The 27,032-nt window shown below is 37.4% G+C and overlaps 3 protein-coding genes across 3 annotated transcripts; 1 reads left to right on the forward strand and 2 right to left on the reverse strand.

The window, feature by feature from the left end:
* The first annotated feature begins 522 nt into the window (after positions 1–522).
* On the forward strand, positions 523–26,771 carry LOC141444264 (uncharacterized). The gene is made up of 7 exons (XM_074109755.1): positions 523–646; positions 4,080–4,120; positions 12,509–12,651; positions 13,780–13,888; positions 22,684–22,819; positions 24,065–24,166; positions 25,819–26,771. The coding sequence occupies exons 2-7, from the start codon at positions 4,106–4,108 to the stop codon at positions 25,917–25,919; spliced, it is 606 nt and encodes a 201-aa protein (XP_073965856.1). The 5' UTR covers positions 523–646; positions 4,080–4,105; the 3' UTR covers positions 25,920–26,771.
* Positions 15,651–16,655, reverse strand: LOC141444208 (uncharacterized). The gene has a single exon (XM_074109684.1). It carries the CDS (start codon positions 16,591–16,593, stop codon positions 15,754–15,756), a length of 840 nt encoding a protein of 279 aa, XP_073965785.1. The 5' UTR covers positions 16,594–16,655; the 3' UTR covers positions 15,651–15,753.
* On the reverse strand, positions 18,430–20,576 carry LOC141444207 (ommochrome-binding protein-like). The gene is made up of 2 exons (XM_074109683.1): positions 20,512–20,576; positions 18,430–19,315 (listed from the first exon to the last, which is right to left on the reverse strand). The coding sequence occupies exon 2, from the start codon at positions 19,309–19,311 to the stop codon at positions 18,445–18,447; it is 867 nt and encodes a 288-aa protein (XP_073965784.1). The 5' UTR covers positions 19,312–19,315; positions 20,512–20,576; the 3' UTR covers positions 18,430–18,444.
* Positions 26,772–27,032: the final 261 nt, after the last annotated feature.

Below are 27,032 nucleotides of genomic sequence, written 5' to 3' on the forward strand. Positions count from 1 at the left end.
AGCCTATGTTCTTTTCCATGGTCTATTCTATCTCTGTATCAAATTTCATCCAAATCGGTTCAGCGGTTTTGGCGTGAAAGCGTAACAGACAGACAGACAGACAGACAGACAGACAGACAGAGTTACTTTCGCATTTATAATATTAGTATGGATAGTATGGATGTCACTTTGATTACCAGCGCTTTCGGAAAAACCAGGCGTTGCCTCACGCGTTGCAAACTTGAAACTTGACAGCAAGCCATTTTTTACAAAAAGCTAGCATAAAAAAAGCTAACCAGTGAGCGATTTCAAAGAAGACAAACTTAGGTAAGTAGTAAGTACTTTAAACACAAGTAAACCTTAAGCGATTTATCTCCAAGGACAAAAATTAACATAGAAAAAAATAATATACCTACTTACAAAAAGAAGACGCTTTAAAAGCCCTGTTATAGTTCGTTCGAGGCCGCTAAAATAAAGCCAAAACACAATAGCGGCCCTCCTCTGATTGCACTATATAAAACATCATTCAGCCAAACGATATCAGTTGCAGATGTAAACTAGAGCGCGTTGTTTGTGAACGCGACCGAAACTTTGCGCGCGAAACCGTGTTCCAAGTTCAAATTTGATTTAAAAAGTTATTTGCTTCGTGGTGTTTTGTTTTTTAAAGGTTGGTTTTCATTTACATGATTTTACGTGTGTGGTTTATAAGAAATTTTAAAGGAGTGTAAATTATTTCAGGTACAAGTGATATTTTATAAATTAATTACATGAGTAGGTACCTCTATGTTATTATAAAGGTATAGATTTCTTAGGATACATTTGTGTATATTATACTGAAAAATAAATAAATTTAAAACATGTTACGTTTCTCAAGACATGTTTAGGTATAACACACACAGATATGAACTGTCAAATATAATTATATTTTTATAAGTGCAAATATATAGGTATATTATATTATAAATAAAAATACTACAATAATATTCAATAGTTCAATATAGTCTTAGCTAGCAGTCCGGTATAGACGGACTGCATTTTAACCACCAAATGTACTAAATAAGGAACAAATTATTCAGTGAATACTAAACTTAAAAATGACCAGGGGAAACACTAAAAGCTCAAGTTCAATCTATTAAAAAAAATGTGAATGAAGTAAAATTTTAATAAAATAATAATTGCTGACTTTTGTCTAGGTCTTGGGCACTACATCTGCCAAAAAAAGGGCAGTCAGGAAGTTTATTCTATTTAAGCAATAACAAATACTTTTGAATGTGTAAGAAATACCTTAGCACCGGTTAGGAAAAACCTCTGTTTAGAATAATCGGGCAAGAAAGTCAACAAAACAAACAATTAGGCGGCAACACATATATTCCCTTGTTGTGACTAGTTGTGATTGTCATGGGTGGTGCTAACTTACCATCAGTGATTCACTTGCTCGTTTGTCGCACTATTTGCCAAATCCTACTAGTATTAAAAAGCGAATGTGCGTGCACTGATGGGATACTCCTTCACACTAAAACAGCTTTACAATTTGAATAAAATTTGGCATATATAGGACGTCTGAAATAACACATAGACTACGCGTAGTACGTAGAAATAAATAAAAATATCACGGGAAATTTCACTTATAGCTTGTGTCATGGATACTAAGCAACGGATAAACATACTTAAATAAATAGATACATACTTTAAAATTTATTTATAAACAAACAAATAATATATTAACAGAAATAAATAAAAAAGAACTAAAACTAACTTACTCTAATCCTAAAAATCTATATTTACAAATATCACCCAAGTCGTTCGGCAGGGTGCCTACTTTAATATATAATACATTAAACAGCCAAGAATCGCGATCGAGTACAAACATTCGTATTTCTCATACAAATATCTGCCCAGACCGGAAATCAAATCCGGGATCTCAAACTTCGAAGCCAGATACTCTAACTACTTTGCGATCCGGTCTTCGCAAATTATGTTTGCACCTAGCCGTTACCCTCGTCTCCGTTCGCGTAGAATTCGGGTATCGCTATCCCGCGGGAACTAAGCAATTTTCCGGGATAAAAAGTATCCTATGTCCTTCTCCGGGACTCAAACTATCTGTATGCCGAATTTCATCTAAATCGGTTCAGCGGTTTAGACGTGAAGATGTAACAAACAAACAAACAGACAATACAATAACTCTTTATTGCACACCAATACAGTAAACAGTACAGAGAACACAAGTATATACATAGAGATTTTCTAAGGTAAGCAATAGGCGGCCTTATCGCTTCAGAGCGATCTCTTCCAGGCAATCTTTACAATGGACAGAAATAAGGAATACATTTACAGACTTACTTTCGCATTTATAATATTAGTGAGATGCTATATTTAGTGATTTTTCTGGGCGAGTTTTAATGATTTCCTAACTTTTTAATTTGAATTACACCTAGGGTAATAATCACATAAGTCTCGTAATAGTTATGCAGTGCATCGCGCGGTCGCGTCAAAGTGTAACAACTTGCAAATGTCATAATATCGAGGTCGTTGGCCCATTAGCTCTAATTAGACGTGTTAGAAGTACTTGCATAAAACTCTGTTATATTTTGGAAATGTGACAAGCAACCTAACCTAATGATTACGAAAAAACCGGCCAAGAGCGTGTCGGACACGCCAAGATAGGGTTCCGTAGCCATTACGAAAAAATCAATATTTTTTTTAATTTCGTATTGTGTACGGAATCTTCCAAGTTTACGTATGTTTTATACCTTACTTACTACCATCCTGAATTTTGTCAGAATTTTCTACCCAACAGTTTAGATTTTAGAGGGGGGGATGCTCGACTTTAATAAAAATTTGCACTTTAAAGTTGAATATTTTGCAAACAGATCACTGAATCGAAAAATCGTTTAGGCAACCTCCCAATGGTTTTAAAAGACTGTCAGACAAACAGACAGACAGACAGACGGACAGGACAGACATGGCGAAACTATAAGAGTTCCTAGTTGACTACGGAACCCTAAAAACCGGGTGTTGGATATGCCCAGGACCAAAAAATCAAGTAATATTTTTCTAAGGATGGAATCTTCCAAGCTTAGATATATTTTATACCTTAAGCTGCTATATTTACTCTTTGAATATAACTGATTCACAAACAAATTACGTAGGTATATACAGGGTGGCCCATTTATATCGGTCAGTATGGGAAAGTCTGAAACTATACGACATACGAAAATTTCTTCTTAGGAACCATGACATCGATTTTAATAACAAGAAAAACTGCATTCATGCATTTAAAAAAAAAACTGTACTCAGCTCGGGAATCGAACCCGGTTGTTTTGAAAAAAAAAACTTCGAACACCTACTAAAATAAATTAAAGTATGTGAAAACAATGCATTTTATTCATTTTAGACATAATGTTTCATGGACACATTTACTTCTTAAGACGTACACAATCGATATCTAAATAGAAATAGTGTAAGTTTTTTTTTTTTTCAAAACAACCAGGTTCGATTCCCGAGCTAAGTACAAGGGCTTTTTTAAATGCATGAATGCAGTTTTTCTTGTTATTAAAATCGATGTCATGGTTCCTAAGAAGAAATATTCGTATGTCGTATAGGTCCAGACTTTCCCATACTGACTGATATAAATGGGCCATCCTGTATATTATATGGATGGGAGGTATCGTAAAAAATCCAATTTTTTTACCATTTTGTCGGTATAGTTGCTACTTATATACGTACAAAATTACAGATTTCTATCACTGAAAGTCTGAGACAGACAGACAGACAGACAGATGTGGCGAAACTATAAGGGTTTGGTTTTTGCCATTTTGGCTACGGAACCTTAAAAAGTAGTAAAAAAAGTCAAAGTAGGTGGCGAAAACGAAAATACAGGAGAAACGAAAACAATTATATTGAGTTGAGATGAATGCAAATGTAATAAGTACTTAAGTAAATAACGTCATAAATAAGTGACCACTTTTGTACCTTGTCACTTTCATTCGGTAGACAATTTCGTATGGCTTTTCAAACATGATGTTAAATTGACAAGGTAAGTGATCACTTATTTATGACGTTGACTGAACTTACCTAATAACAATTTTCCTTTTTTTCAGACTTAGACTACAAATCGACAAGCACAATGTGTCACTACAAAGTAAGTACCTATCAAAACATGAATTTAAATTAAATAATCAATAACCAGACTCCTTGTACAGTCGAGTTCATAAACTGCTAAAGGTTTTTCCGAACCGGTTGTAGTTATTTTTGACATTCATAAATGCTTGTTGTAGCCTAAATTGAATAAAGATATTTTGACTTTGACTTCTGAACACGCTTCTACGCCGTTAACAATAGAGTCGTTTTCAGATATTTTTTATAAAATTTTTGCTCACTAGTTTATTAACGACTGTACGGCAAGAACTTTAATCCATGAGCTACCATGGAACCATTTCACAGTAAACGTCACAGTGACATCGCAGTAATTATAACAAGGAAAAGGAATCATAATGACTTTTGCTTCGAAAAGGTTAAATGGTGGCTCATGAATTTGAGTCCTTGACCGTACCTATATACCTAATAAAAAAAACTCGAAACTGTTAAATCAATGCTACGTGACTCTATAGTTGCTACTAAACTAAACTATAAAGTACTAAAAACTAAAAGATAAAGAGCGTCAAAGTTCGGGAGTGGGGGAGCTGTGCCGTCACTCATTAGTAAAAACCGGCCAAGAGCGTGTCGGACACGCCCAAGATAGAGTTCCGTAGCCATTACGAAAAAATCAAGTAATATTTTTCTCAAGCAATCTTAGCCGTCAAAATTTTCCTTGTAAGTTTGATATACTTACTGCCATCCTGATTTTTTTTCAATTTTTTCCACCCAACAGTTTAGATTTTAGAGGTGGGGGTCGCTCAATTTTAATGAAAATTTGCACTTTAAAGTTGAATATTTCGCAAACAGATCACTGAATAAAAGCAACTCCCCGATGGTTTCAAAAGACCTATCCAACGATACCCCACACCATAGGGTTAGTGACGCTAGTCTGGTCGCCCTGTTGCGTGCGCGCGTGTCGCGCTGTCTGCTGGCGGCAGACAAGGGCGGTGCTGCTGTGGCTGTCGGTGCTGCAGAGCGCGCGTTCAAACAAAAGACGGTCGCATTGCCGGCCAGCGGCCTGCAAGGTTGTATGAAATCTCTTTGCAGGCCGCTAGAGTGACCGCGCGCACGCAGCTGAGCCGCAGCGCCTGCAGCGCGATACTTCTCAGCCTATTGTTATTATTTGTAACACAACGTCAATATTTCATGTCATGTTTGAGAAAAATAATATGCTTCCGATGTTTTTTGAAAATCTGACTACACAACAACAACAATCTGAAACATGCAGTCTATATATAAGTGGATGTAATACCCAATATTATGTACTTAGCTTCAATTGCATACTTAATTTACAAAGTATTTTTGTGTCGGTAATTCAAGTTTGATTTAGTTTTTATTACCTGTACATAATTTAGATTATGACAACGTACTTAATATACAAGGCGTGTACGATACGCTTGTTGAGCTAAGTATCTATATATTATAAATGCGAAAGTGTGTGTGTTTGTATGTTTGTCCGTCTTTCATGTCGAAACGGAGCGACAGATCGACGCGATACTTCCCTCAGGATACAGACAAAGTTGCAAGCAACAGCTAGTTGTAAGTATAGGTGTACATAATATACAGTATATTCTAAATTTCACATTACGTCATACATATGACATTGGACTCATATTATATCTAACCGCACGCATATTTAAGCAGTCATTATGTTTCGCTCAATTGCCATAATAACATATATATGTGGGGCATAGCATGGCGTAACGCTATATCGGATGTGAATGTGGCGTGCTAACTAATCGGTTTTAGGGTTCCGTATTTAAGTGTCAGCGAGACCTTGTCACTATAGTTCCGATTGCTGTCTATCACAAAAAAAAATATTAACGTCAAAAACTTTAAATGAGAGTTCGGTGTCACATATCAATCAGTAATTAAGTTTAGGTAGTGGTAAACGTACGAGTGCTCGTCACTGTCCCAATAGTTGGCATCTATAATCTTATGTCATTAGCAATAGAGATGACAGCAGGGTGTCGTCTATAGGGTAGTAGCGTGTCGAGCACCCGGACGTTTACCTTATGTATACCTAAAGGACATAGGTGGGGCAAGGTTTTCCATACAGCAACTTTTTTCGACGTTTTTGTTCAATCTAAATCTGAATAGTGACAATCAATTAATTAATTAGTGTATGGAACCCTTCGTTTTCGATTCCAACTTACATGCATATATATATTATTTGTTCAGTTCTAAACCTTACACACTGTGGTGGTTTCTTGATTTCAGTTAACTTCGACAGATAGCTCAATTCATTGATAGAAACTAGGTACCTGATTATTAATTACAATTACTGACGAGAATCGTTTTATATATAATAAGTTATTGAAGTTATTGTTTTAATGTAAACTCAAACTCACAAACTCAAACTCACAACATTTATTGACAAGAAAAACACACTACATCACAACAAAAACACAGTAAAAACATAAATAGGAAAAGAGAGGAAAATAAGAGATATTGTGCTGATTGTGTATCTACTGAGTTGTTTAGATAAATCTCAAAGGTTAACTGGAAGGGATTCCTCTAAGGGACAAGTTAGCTGTATTTTACGTACAATAAAGAGTTATTACAACACAATTTAACGTTGCTGGGATGTTTTATACTAATATCTACGTGAACAGTGGTATATTATGGAACACACCGTAGTCTACAGTCCATATCAAGTGTAGACATATAGCTACAAAGTAGTAGTTATATTAGATGGCCTATTTTGTGACCTAGATAAACGTAGCGAGCTGCATTCTACATAGTATTTTGATGCAATGGTCTAGATGTACTTTGATACTGCACTTATGGAGCCTATTGCTTAAGAGGGGTTTACATGGCTCAGAATATTCCAATTTTACAGTATTATTAAGCCATGGTGTCCTATAGCCTATCAAACAGTAAATCGTGGGTTCAAGTCCGGACTAGCACGTCTGAGTTTTGCTTAGTTTTGCTGACAAGGGGGACGGGGAGGGAGTCAAAAATTAAACGACTTTTTGGGAAATTCTCATAAAAACTAAAGGTAGCCCAATTTCAACCAAGATTTACTTTCCCATATTCTAAAGCCATCGTAAATGTAATTTTAATTTTATCTTCATGGTTTTACTTTTAATCATTATCATAATTTTTAAATTTAATTCTTATTTGACGTTGTTAATTGTATTTACTAAAATAATTTTGTAATTGTTTATTTTTATGGTTTACTAAAGTTTCGGCGAAAAACGTTTGGCAACCTGTTTCATTTCGCAACTTTTCATTTCCCAACTGTTAAATATTTCTGAAACTGTAAATATATCAGGATTTTTATAAAAGTAACCTAACCTAACCTAAAGGGTTCTACACGATGGCCGTGAAATAAATCCTGAAATATTTACAGTTTTACCCCCTTATTCATAAACGACAATCAAACCTATTTTAGTTAAAATGCCGCTAAAATTCGTTTGTCCTTATCTGTCACTTCGACATTTGTATTTGTTAGAAAGGGACAAAGCATTTGTTAGTTAACATAGGCTTGTTATGTTTTATGAATAAGGGGGTAAGTTTGCGAAATGAAAAGTTGCGAAATGAAACAGGTTGCCAAACGTTACGTTGCGAAAAGGCAGTACTCGTATTTTTATACCAGAAAGGGCTTAAGTACACACATAAATGCCTTACAAAATAAATCCTAAACTACATTTCCATGCAAGCCAACACTAAATTATATAACACAGATAATACTACAATAGAACTATTGTATGCAACCACCACGACCATACTCAACTCTAATTCGTCCTCATAAAGAATAAATTCACTTGTACAGTTGCACCAATTAAATTGCAGTAATCTATGGAAATGAGAGGATCATTGTCTTACTGTCCATCTCGAGAACTGTTTGGTTTCACTAGAGAATTTATCTGTATATGATGTATTGTCTTATTTATAACTAGTTTAATCCCGAGGTTTCTTTCACGTGGCTGCATCCAAAAGCTAGTTCTTTATCCCGTGAAATTTTCAATACGAGCATTATTTACTCGAAAAGTAAACTGCTTTAAATAATCTGTTAATAAAAACCAACAACAAAAATACAAGTGAATTAGTCTAGAATTATTTTTTAAGTTTTTCTTTTTTATTTGAGATACAGAACCCTAAAAGGGTAGTTGCCATACAAATTAGTTTGAACATTTTGGAAAACTATTAAAATCGGAGTCATAGTGACATGAGTTTATTAGTTTTTAGAAATGCTCTAAAATTCTTTCTCAATGCACCTCAACCCTCAATGAATACATCTGCCAATTCCAGTGGTGGCTGTGCATTGTCAGTCACATTTATAGTTAAACAGGTACTCTTTTTAACCCCCGACGTAAAAAGAGGGGAATTATAAGTTTGACCTCAATGTCTGTATGTCTTCGGCATCGTAGCTCTCAAATGGATGGACCGATCTCGATGTTTTATTTTAAATCGATTACTTACTACTTTAACCGAGATGATTTTTAGCCAAGTTTCATTAAAATCGGTCAACTATGCTTATGATATTGAACTTTGTAATGACAAAGTACTTAGATGGTTTTCACTGTTAGTTAGGTTGTATAGATTTAGATACCTATACGTGTACACATTTTCAGAATATAGGAAATGACCAAGCACTTTTCTATTGACCATTATTTTGGTGGGCAAAAACAATGCAAACGGGCAAACTTTCACTTCATATGTTTATCAGCACCTATATCGCGTTCATACTGGAAGTTGAGCAACTGCTGTGTTTTAGTTGTTATTAAACACAATAGGGCTTTATTTAATTATATTTAGCCAGTGACATAAATAAGTATACAAATTCACCGGTTGACTCAATATTAACTTATATTACTTACTTATATGATTATGTATTTTGCACTAATTTTGTAGGTATCTTCGGATTAGAAATGGGTATCCATAATTTTAGCAAAAAATAACTTCAAAAATGTTTTTTTTTTTTTTTGTTTTAGTAACATCTGCAATCGGTACATTCAACCATAAGCAAATCTGTTACGTGTAGTATGGCGTTTGGAATGAGAAGTCCACTGACTGCTCTCTTCCTCATTAACAAAGTTTCACAGTTGACGGGGTTCTGGAGTTCAATCCGTAGCTGCGTCCAATATTTTGCGTCTCTTAAGACGGCATTCGTGAGTGTCACCCAAGGCCAATGCTTGTGCAAGCTCATTTATGTGTGTTGTTAGTCTTATTTTATATGATTTGCTACGAGAAGATAATTCTTCATTTATTGTTGGCATTTTGAGATATTTGTGCACATCCTCGTTTTTGGTGAACCAAGGTGCACAGCATATAGTTTTGAGGGCATTATTTTGGAACCGTTGTAAAATCTCGATATTAGATTTGCTAGCTGTTCCCCATAGTTCCAGCGCATATGTCCAGATGGGTTTTAGGATAGTATTATAAATAATAATCTTGTTTTCCAAAGACAATCTTATCTTAGACTTTTATTTATGTAACCTTTTTGTTTTTCCTTTTTGTACAATAAAGAGTATAAACAAACAAACAAACAAACAAACAATCTCGATTTCCTCCCAACCATGCTCATTGCTCTCATTTTCCTATTCAAGGAATCACGTTTAGCCTTAATGTGATTTTTCCATGTTAATCTTCGATCCAGGTGTACTCCGAGATATTTGACACATTCAACTTGTGGTAAGGTGACGTTTCCTAGTTTTACTTCAGGACATGTTTGTCTATTGAGCGTGAAGGTAATGTGGTTAGACTTCAAAAATGTGTACAAACTTTTTTGCTGGATGTACTTTTTGTTGACTGTTACTTACATTACCATCCAACCTACACACAGTCACATGAAGAACTGATTGTATAATTACATACTTACATACAAGATACGCCCGAAAAACAAAACCTCTCCTTGCAGGCGGGTAAAAAGGAGACTAATTAATTAAATGAATGTGTGAATGTCAAAGTCCCGCTGTCATTAGGTACAAGACAAGTTCTTGTGTTTTTGACCTCAACTCTAGTGGCACTACCTATACAGTACTTTAATTGTAGCATGCTGCGGGTGACAGCTGTCAATATCACAAGACTAGAGAGTGAAAGTGTCGAAACTTGAGTCGATATAATAAATAATTTAAAATCTTAATCAATAATAATAATGTTATCATTAATCCGATTATTACGCTAATTTAGATAAGAATAATAGTGAAATTCTAGGTAAGTAGGAATATTATTTGCCAGTCAAGTAAAGCTAAACGAAGTTTGCAAGAATATTCGTTACTACCTATTAATAAGTACCGATATAACTCAAGATCCATTAGGTCCCATCACTAAACGAGTCTATGGTGTTACGTTACATGCATATTACGTTTCTTCTTTTAATTGTGCTTTGAATTTAGTTCATCATCATCATCATCATCATCATCATCGGCCTATCTTAGTCCACTGCTGGACATAGGCCTCTCCAGTTGCACGCCACTGAGCACGATCCTCTGAATTTAATTAATTGATTATAAAAATCTGATAGCTTAAATTTATTTCGTATAACGTAGTTCTTTATGTTCAAATAAGTATTATACGCATGTCATATTCAGGCTACAACTTAAATATGTGTTATATTAACTTACTTTCTTTAATGAACGCCCTTACAATCACCTCACCTCACCGTGAGGGTTATCGGTAAAAATAAAAGCGGTAAAATAAACGAACTTATTATTATTATTTTATTCGACTGGATGGCAAACGAGCAAGTGGGTCTCCTGATTGTAAGAGATCACCACCGCCCATAAACATTGCAACACCAGGGGTATTGCAGACGCGTTGCCAACCTAGAGGCCTAAGACGGGATACCTCACGTGCCAGTAATTTCACCGGCTGTCTTACTCTCCACGCCGAAGCAACACTGCAAGCACTTCTGCTTCACGGCAGGATTAGCGAGCAAGATGGTGGTAGCAATCCACTTGCTAATTTGCAAGATTGTTCGTCAGAGTCGGAAAGTGACACTCCAAATGTTGAAATGTGGTGCGAGGAATGTGCTTTTCATGAACCAATAGAATCACTTCATTAACCTATCCACGCCCGTGTGAAGCCGTGGTGGCCTAGTGGTTTGACCTATCGCTTCTCAAGCAGAGGGTCGTGGGTTCAAACCCCGGCTCGCACCTCTGAGTTTAACGAAATTCATGTGCGGAATTACATTTGAAATTTACCACGAGCTTTGCGGTGAAGGAAAACATCGTGAGGAAACCTGCACAACCTGCGAAGCGATTCAATGGTGCGTGCGAAGTTCCCAATCCGCACTGGGCCCGCGTGGGAGCTATGGCCCAAGCCCTCTTGTTCTGAGAGGAGGCCTGTGCCCAGCAGTGGGACGTATATAGGCTGAGATGATGACCTATCCACGCACAGCACAGCACATATCTCTGGTGGAAACAGCTGCGCGGAGCGAGGCGAGGTAAATGAAGCGTTTCTATTGGTTCATGAACAACACATTCCTCGTAATATCAAAAGATAGTTTAGGGGCTGTTTCACCATCCATTGATTAGTGTTAACTGACGGTTAAATGTGATGCCGTCTCATTCTATTCGAACAAAACAAATAGAGACGGCATCACTCGTAACCGCCAGTTAACACTAATCAGGGGATGGTGAAACAGCCCCTTAATGTTGTAATTTACTTAGGTAATGTTAGCTTTGGTTCTTTTTCCGCAGTAATAAACACGTCTTCATTCCCACGGCAATTTGTAATTATCGTAAAGGCTCCCATGCTTTTGCGCAACGTTTAGCAACGGTCTAGGTTTCTTGGACATTGCAGTCTATGGTTCATCATCATCATCATCTCAGCCATCGGACGACCACTGTTGAGGACATATGCCTCGCCCATAGACCTCCAGTTGTTTCGTTGAAGAGTTCCGTCCTGCGGAGACGATCCTGGTCGGACTACCAGATACGTAGGACGTCCACTGTTGGACATAGGCCAAGTAGCTTCGGTTGGCAGCGGCTTGCATCCACCGTGAACCCGCGGCTTTAACCAGGTCGTCCGTCCATCTCGTTGGTGGACGTCGTACGCTGCGCAATTTATATAGGTACTTATGCCAAATTTCAAGTCAATCCGACTACTAGAAGTTGGTCGAATTTAACTTGCAAGATTTGACTTGAACTTGAACGGGATAGGTGAAACTAAATAAAAGATTGTAAAAAATCGTTCGTCAACGACGACAGTTGAGAATTGAGTCATTTGGATAAATTGTTTTCGGCGAAAAATTAGAGAACTCCATGAAGTAATGTATTGTATTGTAAGGCACAGTACAGTCACCATGCAGCATCAATATCTGACACACCAAAGCGTGCATCAACAACTCTATTTCTAGGGCTGGTAGGACCGTCAGATATTTTTGCACGCTCCGCTGCGGCAGATGTTTGCAGGTGACTGTACATGATAATACTTTTTTCAGGTATTAAATCTGTTGTTGCTGGCAACCCTGGCCAGCTGCGAGCCTCCAGTGCGGTACAACTACAGAGGCAGCAACACCTACCAGAACTCAGGATATAATGCCCCAAGTAACAGCTACCTACCGCCTAGCACAGGTATACCAGCGTGTATTTTTTATAATAACACAAAAAGTAACCAGACGTTGAAAGCTATATTGTACCCATAAACTGTTTTTCATTGTATTCAATGTTAAAGGTACCACCAGAGATGTGGTAGGATGTGTTGCGAGAAATGTGTTTTTCATTAACCAAAAGAAGCGGTTTATTTACCTTTCCTGCCACAGCATCGCTCTGTTGGAAACAGCTGAGCGGAGCTAGGCGAGGTAAATGAAGCGTTCCTATTGGTTCATGAAAAACACATCCTCGCCATCTGGGTGAAACGAAGTCTAACTACCAGGTCGTGGAATATTTTTTTTGTCGAAGCAATAGAAGTAATTTAACGGTTGTTATTTTTAGGTTAGTTATGTATGATGTGTGTTTTAGTTATTTGATGTATCATCAGCCAAATAAGTGATCTATCAAGTTTTAAACAAGTTCCTATCAAATGAATGTGTCGCTAAAGTCGAACTTTCAAGTTGACAGACACGTCTATTGGCATTATTGTTTTATGACATGCAAACGATTACCAACTTTACGGTGGCAGAGCAGACCACATATTTGGCTGATGTGTACATAAAATATGTTTTGCATGACTATTAATTTAGAAATAGTAAAATCAAGTTAATACGGAAATGATAATATACCTAAAACAGTTTTGACTATACTTAAACTAGATTAAATTAAATAAACTAAAACTACTATAATTCTAAAAATGGCCCCTGCGGTATGGTACCGAAGGCGCTGGCAGCATTTCCTCGCTGGATTGTAAGACTGATGCGTTGAGCGAGGAAACTGCCAACTCTTCGGTCTCCTGTGGTATCTCTGAGTCTCTTTGATAAGTCTTTGAAGAGACTTAGAGCGCTCCACGAACCAAGGATTAGGAAGGAGATTACTGTGCTTTCCTGCCTTGGCACTTTTTTCAGTGTTTGCTGCTGCTGCTCTTATAGATGTTCGGTGGAGATGTGGCGGGGCAAGTGTGTCAACACAAGTTGCATCCACACTACACCCATCCCATACTCCTTGTATCCCATCGCATACGGCTTGTCCCTGATTCCATAATCAGGGACAAGCCGTCCGATCTCTAGCCGTCTTGATATTGTAATCTCTGGCCAATAACGTTGCCTGTCGTTTACAGGTTTCGGGGCCCCAGTGAGAGCTACCTCCCGGCGAGCTCCTTCGGCGGCCAGTACGAAGACCACGACAGCCACAGCCACGGACACGATCACGGCCACGACCACGAAGTTGTAAGTCTTTCACTTCTTACCAGATAAAAATCTTTCTTCTTCTTCTTAATGCATAAAGAAAAAAGGAAGGGAAATAACGATATGGATGATATAGACAGTAATCTTCAGTCATCAGTCAGTCATCCTAGCCTAATTAATAGCCTTATACATCCAACTGCTGGGCATAAGCCTCCTCTTAAAGAGTGCGCTGGTAGTTTAACGGATTTACTGCCACCGACGCCCATATGCGTTTTCGGAACTTCGCCCAGTGCCGCTTTCATAATTATTCATACATTTTGAACGCACACGTGCGTCGGTGGCACCTGTGGAAGTGAATGCGTTAAAAGAAATGACGTGTAAAAAAGCCCTTTGCGGCCTAAGTATATACTTCCAGAATAAACGATTCTAATTTGAATTTGTTTCCATGCGAGCCTAGTGCGGTTTGGAAACTTCACGCACATAATTGAATTGCTTCGCAGGTTTGTGCAGATTTCCTCGATGTTTGCCTTCACCGTAAAGCTCGTGGTAAATTTCAAATGTTTCCATCATAAATTTCAAAAAACTCAAGAGTTACGAGTTTGGGTTTGAACCAACAATCCTCTGCTTGAGATTTGAGAGGCCATATCAAAGTATTAGGCCTATGGCTTTTTAGTAAGCTTACTGGTCGTTAATCCACTTTATTTCACGCTGCATTTCCGCCAATAATGTGCGAGAATGTGTTGCGACTTGCGACGAATATGTTTTTCATTTACCAATAGAAATGCTTCATTTACCTCGCCGCAGAGATGTGCTGTGCGAGGCGAAGTAAAGCGTTTCTATTGTTTAATGAGTAAAACATTAAATTAAAAAAAAAAAAAAACCCGACTGCCAAAACTAAAAGGAAGAAAATAAGCCTAGTGTCTAGAACTCTGACAAATAGCTAATTTAAAGTTTAACAGTCGGGACCCATTACTAAGAGTTTTTGAGCGTCACAATTTAAATGGTCCCGACTGTTGAACTTTAAATTAGCTACTTAACTGAGTTCTATACCACTAGGCTTATTTTCTTCCTTTTAGTCTCCCTTTTAGTTTTGGCAGTCGGGTTTTTTTTTTTTAATTTAATGTTTTATTTTTCACTTTTTTGATATTTATGTGAAAACGGTAGATTAAAAGTATTATAACCTATATATATTTAGAATGGTCTACTTAATTATTAGCTTTCATTTGAAACCCTTATTGTTACAATACAACATTTTTTTTCATTGTTCCGCCATATTCTTTTTTCTCAGACGCCATATTGAAATATTATATAGCCTATGTCACTCCGTCAGTTATGACGAATCCAATGATACCTCATATGTTAAAATCCGTCTAGCCGTTTAGGCTGCAGCTAGGACCAAAGAAATGGACATACATACCCACATACATACATACGCTCGAAAAACATAACCCAACTTCGGGCAGTAGGGTAAAAAGACATTCCTCGCAACACATCCTGGCACAATTATTATTAGTGGAAACACAGCAGGGCTACTACGAAACTAGAAACTCGAAGTTCGTTTCGTACCGTCCCTCTCGCTTTCGTATTAAATAGTATAAGTGTCAGAGGGACCGCACGACACGAACTTCGAGTTTCGTAGTAGCCCTGCAGCTTCACGCTTCCTGTTCCTAAGCTCCTTCCGGTAAGTGGCTGCGATTCAAAAACACAACCCCCAACGGCCGTTAATTCTTCGATATGCCTCGACTACGGTCGTTGACAATCGTATGAATAAGTCACCAATATCCAGGGATAATTAAAACACAACTTCTTTCTTTTCTATCACAATAAATATTTATTAGCTAGTTAACTTCATTCCGATTTAATTCGCAAGATTTCTTACAACGAATATAATTTATTCAAGTCATGTTTTAGTTCTTTTTAATATTATAAAGCACATAAGAATTTATAGGCTTTAATCTGTAAATGCTATCATCGGTTGAGTAATAAATATCACCATAATCACCAAACGTAATGCTTCTTAAGTAGAAATCTATATTAGCTACCTTAACTGCTGTACCATTATTGCAATCAATTTCATAAATACCATCCAAAGTTACTCCAAAAGTTTTCTGCTCGTCGCTTATAAAATGGTAAACTAAGGGCAATGCCGTGTTTTTAACAGCAACATCACTTCCCTCAGGCACACAAAATAGCCCACACATATTAACAAAGTGTATATTTCTTTTATAATCAACTTCAAACTCCATGACAGTCTTCCACTCCCCAACTTTTACGGTTTTGCTGTGATTTTTTACTTTATAAATCATGTGATTATTAGCGTCTATAAGATACATCTCATTATTGCGAATAACTAGCTTCAAAATGTTTACATTGTACAAACCTATTAGCGTAGCGCTATTGGACACTGCGTTGTATTCATATAAACCGTCCTCAGATCCAAAAAAAACATCACTAGTGTCCGCATCCACCGCAGTAGCTTTATTTCTAGATATCCCATCAATTTTCTTAGTATTCTTGGTTATAACATTAACATAAGCACGTCCTGAGTTTTGCAAATCATCGTCCATGTGCGAAAAGAACAGATTTCTGCTCGCCGAATCATAGGACAGTTCTTTAGGGTCTTGATACTTGTTAGTCAACAGTATTTTCTTGTAGAAGCGCGAGCCTATCTGTTGGACTGGATCATCAGAGACGAATATCGTCAACTTCGCCTCAATACAAACTAGACACAGCAATATTAACTTCATTATTTACTACGTATATACCGTCGCGGTTCACGTGAACAACTGATGTCTCTGTGTTTATATTTCCATCTGTTTTATCTTTACCATTACCAACTTAAATTTACTGATGATAAGGTTGGTGCCTTTTAAAATTGGCCTCTGTGCTAATATAAATAAAAGCTGGGTTGTGAATGATGGTGGTGTGATAGGATGCGGTATAACCGCTGACCGTCACGCTTAATAAACAACATGTTAGGTTATTTGGGATTTTCATAGAGATAATATTTGAGCGTCATGGTCGAAAGGTGAAGTAGGTGTTTGGATGAGAAATAAATAACAAAAATAGGTAGGTAGGTAGGTATTTAAGTAAGTATCCATCTACAGAGTGATTGATTATTGAACACATTCATTTTAAGAGGTAATATTTAGTACATATCGTACCTACATATGCAACAAAAAAGGTTATGTTCTAGTAGCCAGTAGGTACGGAAAATAGTTTCCAACATATTGATGCCTGATTGATGATTTAAAGATTTTATCCAGAACATTAAATTTTCTTTTTCTTATACCTAAATATTATTGATGGCAAATAAAAAACGAAAAAGCAGTTTATAAAAACGGTTTCATGTAGGCACTTGATCTTCTTACTTCTATTTTTACGACAGAGAACCTTTCTGTTATGTTGGACTGTGTCAACTATCCTATTTCTAAGTTCATCCATTGTATTACGAGCGTTATATATATGTCGGCGGCCGATCGTAAAATCCGCCAGATCACGAAATTCCTAGGCATATCGTGAAGTGGCGCCATTTCATAAATTGGCTAAGGGACATCCGCCATATTGTTAAAAACTCACCGTTTAACGATTTGCATAGTTAGGCAAATCATGAAGTTGCTAGGCATATCATGAAACGCCGTCATATCGGTTCTGGCACTTCGCCGGCCGCTGCCGCAGAACGCTCGCTTCGCTCGCTCGGCTCGTGCGCTGTGGTCACAATTCATACTAAACACTCCCACGCTTCGCTCGTCGTACCTAAATTTTTCTTTTTTTACACATAGCACGTTGTGCCCGGTGTAGAGCTAGGAATATCGACGAATGCGTTGCTCTAATCGATCTACCGTATTGTTTCTCAGGCACATCGGAATATGCCTGGCCAACTTTTAGGCATATCGTATAATGGAGTCATATAACCTCAACTACTGCACTTTATATTGGGCTTCAATCACTCCTGCTGGCTCGTGCTGAGGCACCAACCGACTTCAGACTGGTAGAAAATTATTTTCATGACTTTTTGTAGTCGGTTAAATTTTTGTTAAAAAAAAATTCACGCTTTTTAGCTCGTCACCTTTTACGAAAGATTACTTTTTCCGATGCGTTCATTATTGAGGAGTCCTGGTGTTTCACCACCCGTTTTACCATATGCACGAGTTAATCCTAATTATAACCAATTTACTACAGATGTCCCTACAACATTTGAAGAGATCCCTCGATTTCCTTAAGATCCAATCATCAAATCCTGATTTGGTGCTTATGGGACCTAATTGAACACATTCCTAGACGAACGCAAAAAAAAATCAAATCGGTTCATAAACGACGGAGTTCTGAGGTAAAAAACATGAAAAAAAACACAACCGAATTGATAACCTCCTTCTTTTTTGATGTCGGTTAAAAAGAGAGGTGAGCCTCTTGGCATGGTGCCCATGAACTCTTTTGATTTTATAATCTACTAGATTGGTTAAATTAGGTATATTTTATAACAATTATGTAAAGTCGCCAATTTCTAAAAAAAAATACATTACATCAAGTCATCGTTGGCCACACTGGGCTTGACTAGAATTGGATGTGAAATTAAAGCCCTATAAATTAAAATTAATTTATTCAGTATGATCGGCATGTTCAGTTTTATCACAGTCTTGATTGTCACTCTTCTTAAGCCTGACTAGAGACTTTGCATCAGCGTATATCAAGTTATCATTGTCATCAAACGCCACGCCGAAAGCGTCATCAATAGTATAAATGTTCTCTAAAACATGTTTATCTTTATTTACAGCATAGATTCCATTTTGGACGCAAGCGTAAACATTACCCTTGCCATCTGTAGTTAATCCTCTAATAGACACGTCTGAACTATCTTCATAATACACAGCGTCTTTAGTATCTTTCTTTTGACTGTACAAACCAGAATAATTAGTAAAGAACATATTTTTGTCATTGTCAATTACAAAATTATCAACTTTAGTGTCTTCAAGATCTTTGAATCTGGTTACATTGCCATCTACAACAGTGAAAAGAAACTGCGAAGGATATTCGGAAAAATACAAAGCGTCTTTGAAATACAGCAACCAAATGTCAACGTCATTCGCTATGAAGAATTCAGCTTTGTTGCTGTTCTTGTTGTATTTATATACACCTTCGCTCCCACCTATGTACACATCACTTGTTTTTGCGTCCACGCTTTGAGCAAAACCGTTCGGGACTCCGTCAATATCAGAAAATTCTTTCGTGTTTATGTTAATTTTAGCTGATTTGAATGTGTCGTCGTCTTTGTTTGTAGTGTAGCTGAAGTAAAGCGTGTTGGTAGTTCTGTCGACTGTTAGTAGGTAGGGTCTATCGAGGTCAGTTTTGAGGGTCTCATTGCTGTAGTGGATGTTATTGATGACGGGGCCCTCGCACGGCGCGTTTCGTCTTCTGACGCCAGCTTGGACGGCTATGAGACAAGACAGGAGGAATAGCAGCTTCATGTTTCTGAAATGTGAAGGCGAAAGTTTGTGAGTGAGTATGTTTGTTACTTCTTCACGCTGAAACGGCTGAACGGATTTGAATGAAATTTGGCCCAAAGTTTGTTTATAACCTGGATTAAAACATAGGATAGTTTTTATCCCGATAAAATCTCGAAATAACAACAGCTGGGCTCAGAATTATGAAATTCGGTATGTAGGTAGCTGGACCTCTGGAATAACACATAGGCTAGTTTTTATCCCGATATTCCCACGCGATAGGGATAATATCTAGAAATTTCAACCGCTGGGTTTAGAGTCTAGAAATTTTGGACAGTTGTTCTTAACACAACCTCAATGAATACCATGATATTCATTTTGGGAATTCCCATGGGAATTTTGTGAAATCCCGGATTTTCAATTGTAATTACTAGATCGAATAGTTTTCGCGTGCGAAGCCACGTGTAAACTAGTAAATCATAACATTATATGGCTGTAGTCAATAGAGATAAAAGCCGAGGTGGCCTAGTGGTTTGACCTATGGCCTCTCAAGCAGAGGATCGCGGGTTCATACCCCAGCTCGCACTGAGTTTTTCGAAATTCATCTGCAAAATTACAATTGAATTTTATCACGAGCTTTACGGTGAAGGAAAACATCGTGAGGAAACCCGCGAAGCAGTTCAATGGTGTGTATGAAGTTCCCAATCCGCACTGAGCTCGCGTGGGATCTACGACCCAAGCCCTCTGATTTCGAAATGAGGCCCAGCTGTGATGTGAGACTAAGGGGCTGTTTCCCCATCCATTGATTAGTGTTAACTGATGGTTAAATGTCATTCCTTAGGCTAGGATGATGATAATAACTAGCCAAGTTGAAAAGTAATTTCCACATAGAGTACCTAGCCCATATACGTCCCACTGCTGGGCAGAGGCCTCCTCTCAGAATAGAAGGGCTTGTGCCGTAGTTCCCACGCGGGCCCAGTGCGGATTGAGAACTTCACACACACCATTTAATTGATCGCAGGTGTGTGCAGGTTTACTCAAGATGTTTTTCACATGTCATTTCGCTCATGAATTTCGAAAAACTCAGTGCGAGCCGGGGTTTGAACCCGCGATCATCTGATTGAGAGGCGATAAGTCAAACCACTAGGCCAACACGGCTTTTTACGCTGTTGATTTTAAATGCGTGACTTAATAATAAATTATGAAATGATCTCATAAACTTACCAGTACAATCGCTGCTCTGTCTTCTAAACTACTACAGTATTACATGAGATACTCCGCCACTATCGTATGGAACATAATAATGCATGGAGTCGCCATTATCAGTTTTAAAACAGGAGAAAAATATTTTTACTCAAGTGCCCGAAAGGGGGTTATGTTTTACGAGCGTATGTAATAGGAGTATATGTCGGGGTCTTTTATACTAAAACAGTTGTTTAATATGATGTCATCTCTTGTTTAATTATAATTACCTCTCGTTCTAATTTACTACAGTAAGAAAGACATTAAATTAAAAAAAACTACCTTAAACTTAAAATACTTATATAAAATACAAATAAAACCTTTATTTAATATTAACAATATAGGTATCAAATGAAAACTATTAATTGTCATATATAACATTATGTTATAATACTTTTTCTAACTAAACTAAACTAAACTACTACTTTCACAGGAACATCAAAAAACAATACATAACCCTCCTTCGGACAGCCGGGTAATAAGAACAAAAACTGGAAATTTCTGAGCTGGTTATGCTTTGCGTGGGTCCATACCGTGGAATTTTAAGCTATTTAACGAACTTCTAGAAAGATCTGATGATGATTGTAGTCAGGCCGGCACTGAAAAACCAAACGAAAAATGATTTCACCTAAGCCGTGTTTGGCTTTGTTATTAATGGTCTTAGTCTGAATTTTGACTAAAGATGGATTCCTGGAATTATGAATAATAGAGCATTAAGTTGGAATCCCGAGTTTGGTTTGCCAACAAAACATATTTTATAGTTTTTTTAACTATAATTATTATCTACACTGGCGCAGAATTCTGAGTTTTACATTATACTCGTACGCACATAATATGCAAAATCAAGGTAATTGTTTAAGTAATTATAAAAATTAATTATCCCTAATCATACCGTCATTGATACGATTTTTTGCAAAGATAACGTTAGCGTGAATAAATCAAATCATCATCATCAGCCTACAGCAGTCCACTGCTGGACATAGGCCTCTTCCATGGCGCGCCACAACACTCTGTCTTCAGCCCCTCGCATCCATCCGCCGCCAGCGACCTTAATGAACCAAAATATAAAATAATAATCAAATATTTTTAAATAATCTTCTTAATAATAATAACATCTCCATAAAAAGCGACTCTACTCTTTTCCCTGTTCGAATCCACGCAAAATGACCCGCGAGAGGTTATCTATATCAAACACATAGTACGATACGACAAATAGGTAAATTATTCAATTAATACAGGGATGTAGGGTCCCTTAGTTACAAAACTAAACACTAACTAAGTATATCTACGTTCAGTGGAACTGCGTAGGTAGAATGCTTCCACCGTCATAAATTAAAAAACCGGCCAAGAGCGTGTTGGACAAGCCCGAAATAGGGTTCCGTAGCCTTTACGAAAAAATTAAGTAATATTTTCTAAGGATTTCGTATTTTGTACGGAATATTCCAAGTTTAGGTACTTATATTTTATACCTTAGGCTGCTATTTACTCTTAAACTACTAATAATTCTCAAGAAAACTTAACCGTTATAGTTTTCCTTTTAAGTTTGATAAACTTACTACCATCCTGATTTTTTTCAAATTTTTCCACCCACCCGTTTAGATTTTAGAGGGGGGAGGGACGCTCGATTTTAATGAAAAATTGCACTTTAAAGTTGAATATTTTGCAAACACATCACTGAATCGAAAAATCGTTTTAGCAAACCCCCTAATGGTTTTAAAAGACCTATCCAACGATACCCCAAACCACAAGATTGAATAAGAAGAAAAAAATCACCCCCACTTTAAGTCTATGGGAGGTACTCTAAAAAAAATATTTTTGAATTTTGTCGGCATAGTTCACAAATATATCCGTGCAAAATTACAGCTTTCTAGCATTGATAGTCCCTGAGCAAAGCCGCGGACGGACAGACAGACAGACATGGCGAAACTATAAGGGTTCCGTTTTTGCCATTTTGGCTACGGAACCCTAAAAAGAAACTCACAAAAGCCTAATTACTCGTATAAGCCATAGGCCTATGTGAAGCACCACGTCTTGCACCAAATGCCATCACTGGCAACACACACTGGTTGAAGACTTTCGTCTTTAGCCACTGAGGAATTTCGGAGGAAAAGAAGCCGCACGCAGCCCATAGATTCTACTTATTGTTTGTTACAGCCGAAGTCCTATGAATTCGGGTACTCCGTGAAGGATGCTCAATCTGGCAACGATTACGACCGAAGGGAGAGCTCCGACGGGAACGTCGTGCGGGGGGAGTACAGAGTGCAACTGCCCGACGGACGCACACAGATTGGTAATATACAAATATTGTAATAGCTATTAGTGGCTACTGACTGACATTCAGGGATGGGGAAATAGCGGCCCGCGAGCCAAGTTCTGCCCGCGAGCGATCAAAACCCGTCATCTAAGTTAAATCGGTCCGCGATAAACACTATTCAAATATTTCATATACCTATCTGTGAGCAAGTTTTTTCTTCAATAAATCTTTGCAAAAACAAATTAAGGAACAGGATGTCTGACCATCATCTCGAGTGTGTTTTAAGAGTTAGGTACTTCAAGTAACTGGAGCCTAATTTTGACGCTTTAATTAATGAACAGCCAAAATTTCATCTTTCACACCGACCCAGCACATCAAAAGAATAAATTTATTATAGATACGTACCCTACATGACTTATTTTTGTTGTTACTTGATTGGAATGAAATGTATTCAATAAATGCTCCCTAGGCCTCGGTTTGTTATTATTGTATATGGCCATCACTAAATCTATTTCCCCATCCCTGCATTAGATCCAACAGTTTTAAAGTTCCAAGAATTTACTAAACTCCCATTAGAATTTCCAAAAATTTATGGACGTTCATTAAAAACAAGTGTGCCATAAAGTCCCCGACTCGAAGCACAGCGGTTGAAATTTCATGATTATATCCCGACCAATCCCGATCCTGTGGGCACATTGGGATAAATAGTAGCATAGGTATGTTTCATTCAAGTCCGATCAGCCATTTTATTTTTCCTTTTAAGTTTTTATAAAAAAAAATAAAGCAGTCCGGTTTTTTTTTTGAAGTGTCAGTTTTAGAACCGTTGGTAATCGTAGCGTAGTGCCTGAATATTATTTTTTGCCACGGTCACGGTATTATCATAGTGACCTGGTATTATCCGCTGACCTAGGGGGCTATTATGAAATTGGGAAATCAAAGTTCGTATCGTCCGTCCCTCTCACTCTCGTATTAAATAATGTAAGCGCCCCTTTGGTACGCTAGTAGGTATTTTTTGGTGTTCAAAAGGAAAGGTGTAGTTTAGACTCTAATTAGGCTTTTTAGGTTTCAAATTACATTGGGGGGGCACAATAGATCCGAAGAACATTGGACTCTAATAACGTAAGCATAAGGTTTGGGGGCGTGGCCTGGACGAAAGGGTCAGCAGGACAGCAAGTTACGAAGTTTGAATTTTGCACTTCGTAATAGGGCCTGCGCTTTCTGCCATGTCAAATGTCAGATGCACAGATATTTCCGACCATTCAGTTATTTTTATAATTGCAGTAACGTACCATGCTGACTGGCAGACTGGCTTCCACGCGGACGTGCGGTATGAGGGAGAGGCAAGATACCCCGAGCCGGTCAGGCAGGCTCAGTCTAACCAAGGTAATAGCAGTATAGTTAGAAAGAAAAGAAGAATTCCGACATCGTCATTTCAAAGTTCAATGTATCATAAACGCATGGACCATTTTTTATCAAACATAGCTACGAAACATCGCAAGGAAATTCGCTTTCACTTAAAAACAACCGCATTGAAGTCGGTCCATCTGTTTGAGAGTTAGGATGCCACAGACAGATAGACAGACATAGTGTCAAACATAAGCTAAGGTGTGGACTAAGATGGAGCACGGCACGCTTGCCTGCCCATTCACCCTAGATTTGAAGACGGTCAGATTATAGCGATCATGCAGGCACGATCAGGCAACACAGCCGGCAGAGGGGTGTCCTAATTTCAAAATCCATAACAATTTTTGTCATAATGATCTTTTGCCATAATAACGTTTGCCATAATAACGTTTGCCATAATAACGTTTGCCATAATAACGTTTGTTGTATATTTTTTGAAATGAAATTAAATGAAATAATTTATTGCCAAACATGTGTTACATATTATCAGGTCTTACGAAATAAACTTGGTGCATCATGTTCTGCCGTTTCCGGCTTGCAAAAACATAGTTACTTACTTACTAAACGTATACTAAAAACTATCATCACTCAAAAATTCACTGACCGAATAAAAACATTTTTAATAACATTGGTGGATCATTTTCTTTAAAATTATTTATGTTCATGTCACGAAAATCTCTGGCCAATTTATTAATTTATTTTGTCCTAATGTCGAACATCTTAATGATTATTTGCACTAATTTCAAAATCCATAGCAACTTTTGTCATAATGATCTTTTGCCATATTAAGGTTTGCCATAATGTAAATGCCTTAATATTTTTGTTCCAATATTGAGTCGCAATTCTAACCTAACCTACTTTTCTAGCTGCCGTTCGTTTCTGTTGGGGTCGCAGTTCTAACCTAACTAACATTACATATTAACTAACGTAACCTACATTAATATCATGGATTTTAATATTATTACTCGTAACTTACTATATTAGTACGAAACATATTAGGGATTTAGAGTATTAGGACATGTGATATTATGGCTTATGATTATTAGGACATAAGATCATTATGGCAAAAGAATGATATGTCAAAAGTGTTATGGCATTTGAATTTAGGACAAACGATATGATGGATTACGAAGGAGACCCCCGGCAGAGAATTCCCCTCCTTAGCTGTCCGGATAATAAAGGACGAGCGAAAACGCTTTGCGTGCGAATTTTTTTGTACTTAATTAAATAATAAAGACTAAGTATTGGGCCAATTTTTTTTCACATTTAAATAATTCTGGGTTCTCCTTACTCAGATTCGCGAGCACTATTGATTTGTACGAAGAAAAAAAAGTGTCCATAATTTCTTTTGTCACTTTTGTGACTTTTTTTGCAAGGTTTTCTTCAGCTTGCCCTGTTTATTTATTTATTTTCATACAGTTTATACCTACGGCCTACGAGTCGTTACGAAATGGATACATATTTTTTTTATGGAAGGAATATTGGGTACTTACCTACATTTTTTTTTCATCAAAATGAATAGTGCTCGTGATTTTGCGTAAGGAGAAACCAGAATTACCTAATTCTGAAAAAAACGCCATTTAAAGTGAAAATGCCCATTTAGAAACTTTATTAATTTTTTTTTATTTCAGGAGGATATAACTACCCTTCGGATTTTAGCGGTTCCTTGACGGGGTTCCAAGGCAGCGGGGGCCGACCGTCCACTGCCTACGGACCCCCAGGGTTCCACTGAAGATGCCTAGCCAAATTTTACCATGTACAAAGATAGTTTAAATATTGTAATGATACAGGTGTGTGTGGATACGCTATTACATCCAAACACTTTCCACTTTAAAAATATATTAAAAATATCATAACAGAACAACAAAAGAATTTAAGTAAGTAATTACCTATGGCATACATGGCTACATCATGGCTAAAAACAAATGATTAAATAAAATTGGAATTATTCGTAAAGAAAATTATGTGTCAGTTACCATAATGGCGTCCCTAGGGGCCCCATACACGGTACGAATACGATTCGTCTGTACGATCGGTCCTGCAGGGCTACTCCGAAACTGGAAAATCGATGTTCGAGTCGTGCGGTCCCTCTGACACTTATACTATTTAATACGACAGCGAGAGGGACCGCACGACACGAACTTCGAGTTTCGAGTTTCGGAGTAGCCCTGCTGAAGCGACGGAGACGGATCGTACAGAAGAATCGTACCACTCTTTGATCGTACCGTGTATGGGGCTCGATTATCGACCAATGAAACTGAGGGCCTACTCCGAAATTCGAAAATCGAAGTTCGTATTGTACCATATCGAAAATACAAACTGCTGGTCTCTTTTTCTGTGCATCCATGTCTCAGTTTGTATTTTCGATATGGTTCACGGGATACCCGTAAAAGTAACGAATTTGGAGTTGAAATAAAAAATACAAAAAGACTCCAAGAAACCAATCGTATTGTAACCGTCCCTCTTACTCCGTATTAAATAGTATAAGCGTATTTGAATAAGTTACCAGTATTATAATAATAGTAATTTAAGACTTTTGTACCAGTATTATTTCTTAAGAAAATAAAGTTGATAAATCGAGTAATGAGTCTTTCATTTCATCACCATATTTGACCGCGCGAAGCGTCTTCGTTTCAGTGGTTTCAGTTTGGGCCATACCTAGTTTGGGCAATAAAACACTTTCGTGTGTGTAGGGTTACCATATCTCAGGATTTGTTCTGAGATATGTGGATTTTGTGATTCTTCTTAGGATTCCGGCCGGATTTTGGAAATCACGGGAAATCTGGATTTTTTTGAATTTTCGACAAAATGAGATTTTTTTTACATCTTTTTATTAAAATCAAAC

The sequence above is a fragment of the Choristoneura fumiferana genome, chromosome 29 (genome assembly GCF_025370935.1).
Source record: "Choristoneura fumiferana chromosome 29, NRCan_CFum_1, whole genome shotgun sequence".
Lineage (NCBI taxonomy): Eukaryota > Metazoa > Arthropoda > Insecta > Lepidoptera > Tortricidae > Choristoneura > Choristoneura fumiferana.

Bases quoted from the DNA above. Each gene is read 5' to 3' on its own strand.
- LOC141444264 (XM_074109755.1), top strand. The intron at 13,889-22,683 runs GTAAGTCTTTCA...TGTTTGTTACAG, and splicing joins ACGGCCACGACCACGAAGTT to CCGAAGTCCTATGAATTCGG. The intron at 22,820-24,064 runs GTAATATACAAA...TTATAATTGCAG, and splicing joins CGACGGACGCACACAGATTG to TAACGTACCATGCTGACTGG.
- LOC141444208 (XM_074109684.1), bottom strand. From the start codon at position 16,593: ATGAAGTTAATATTGCTGTGTCTAGTTTGTATTGAGGCGAAGTTGACG.
- LOC141444207 (XM_074109683.1), bottom strand. From the start codon at position 19,311: ATGAAGCTGCTATTCCTCCTGTCTTGTCTCATAGCCGTCCAAGCTGGC.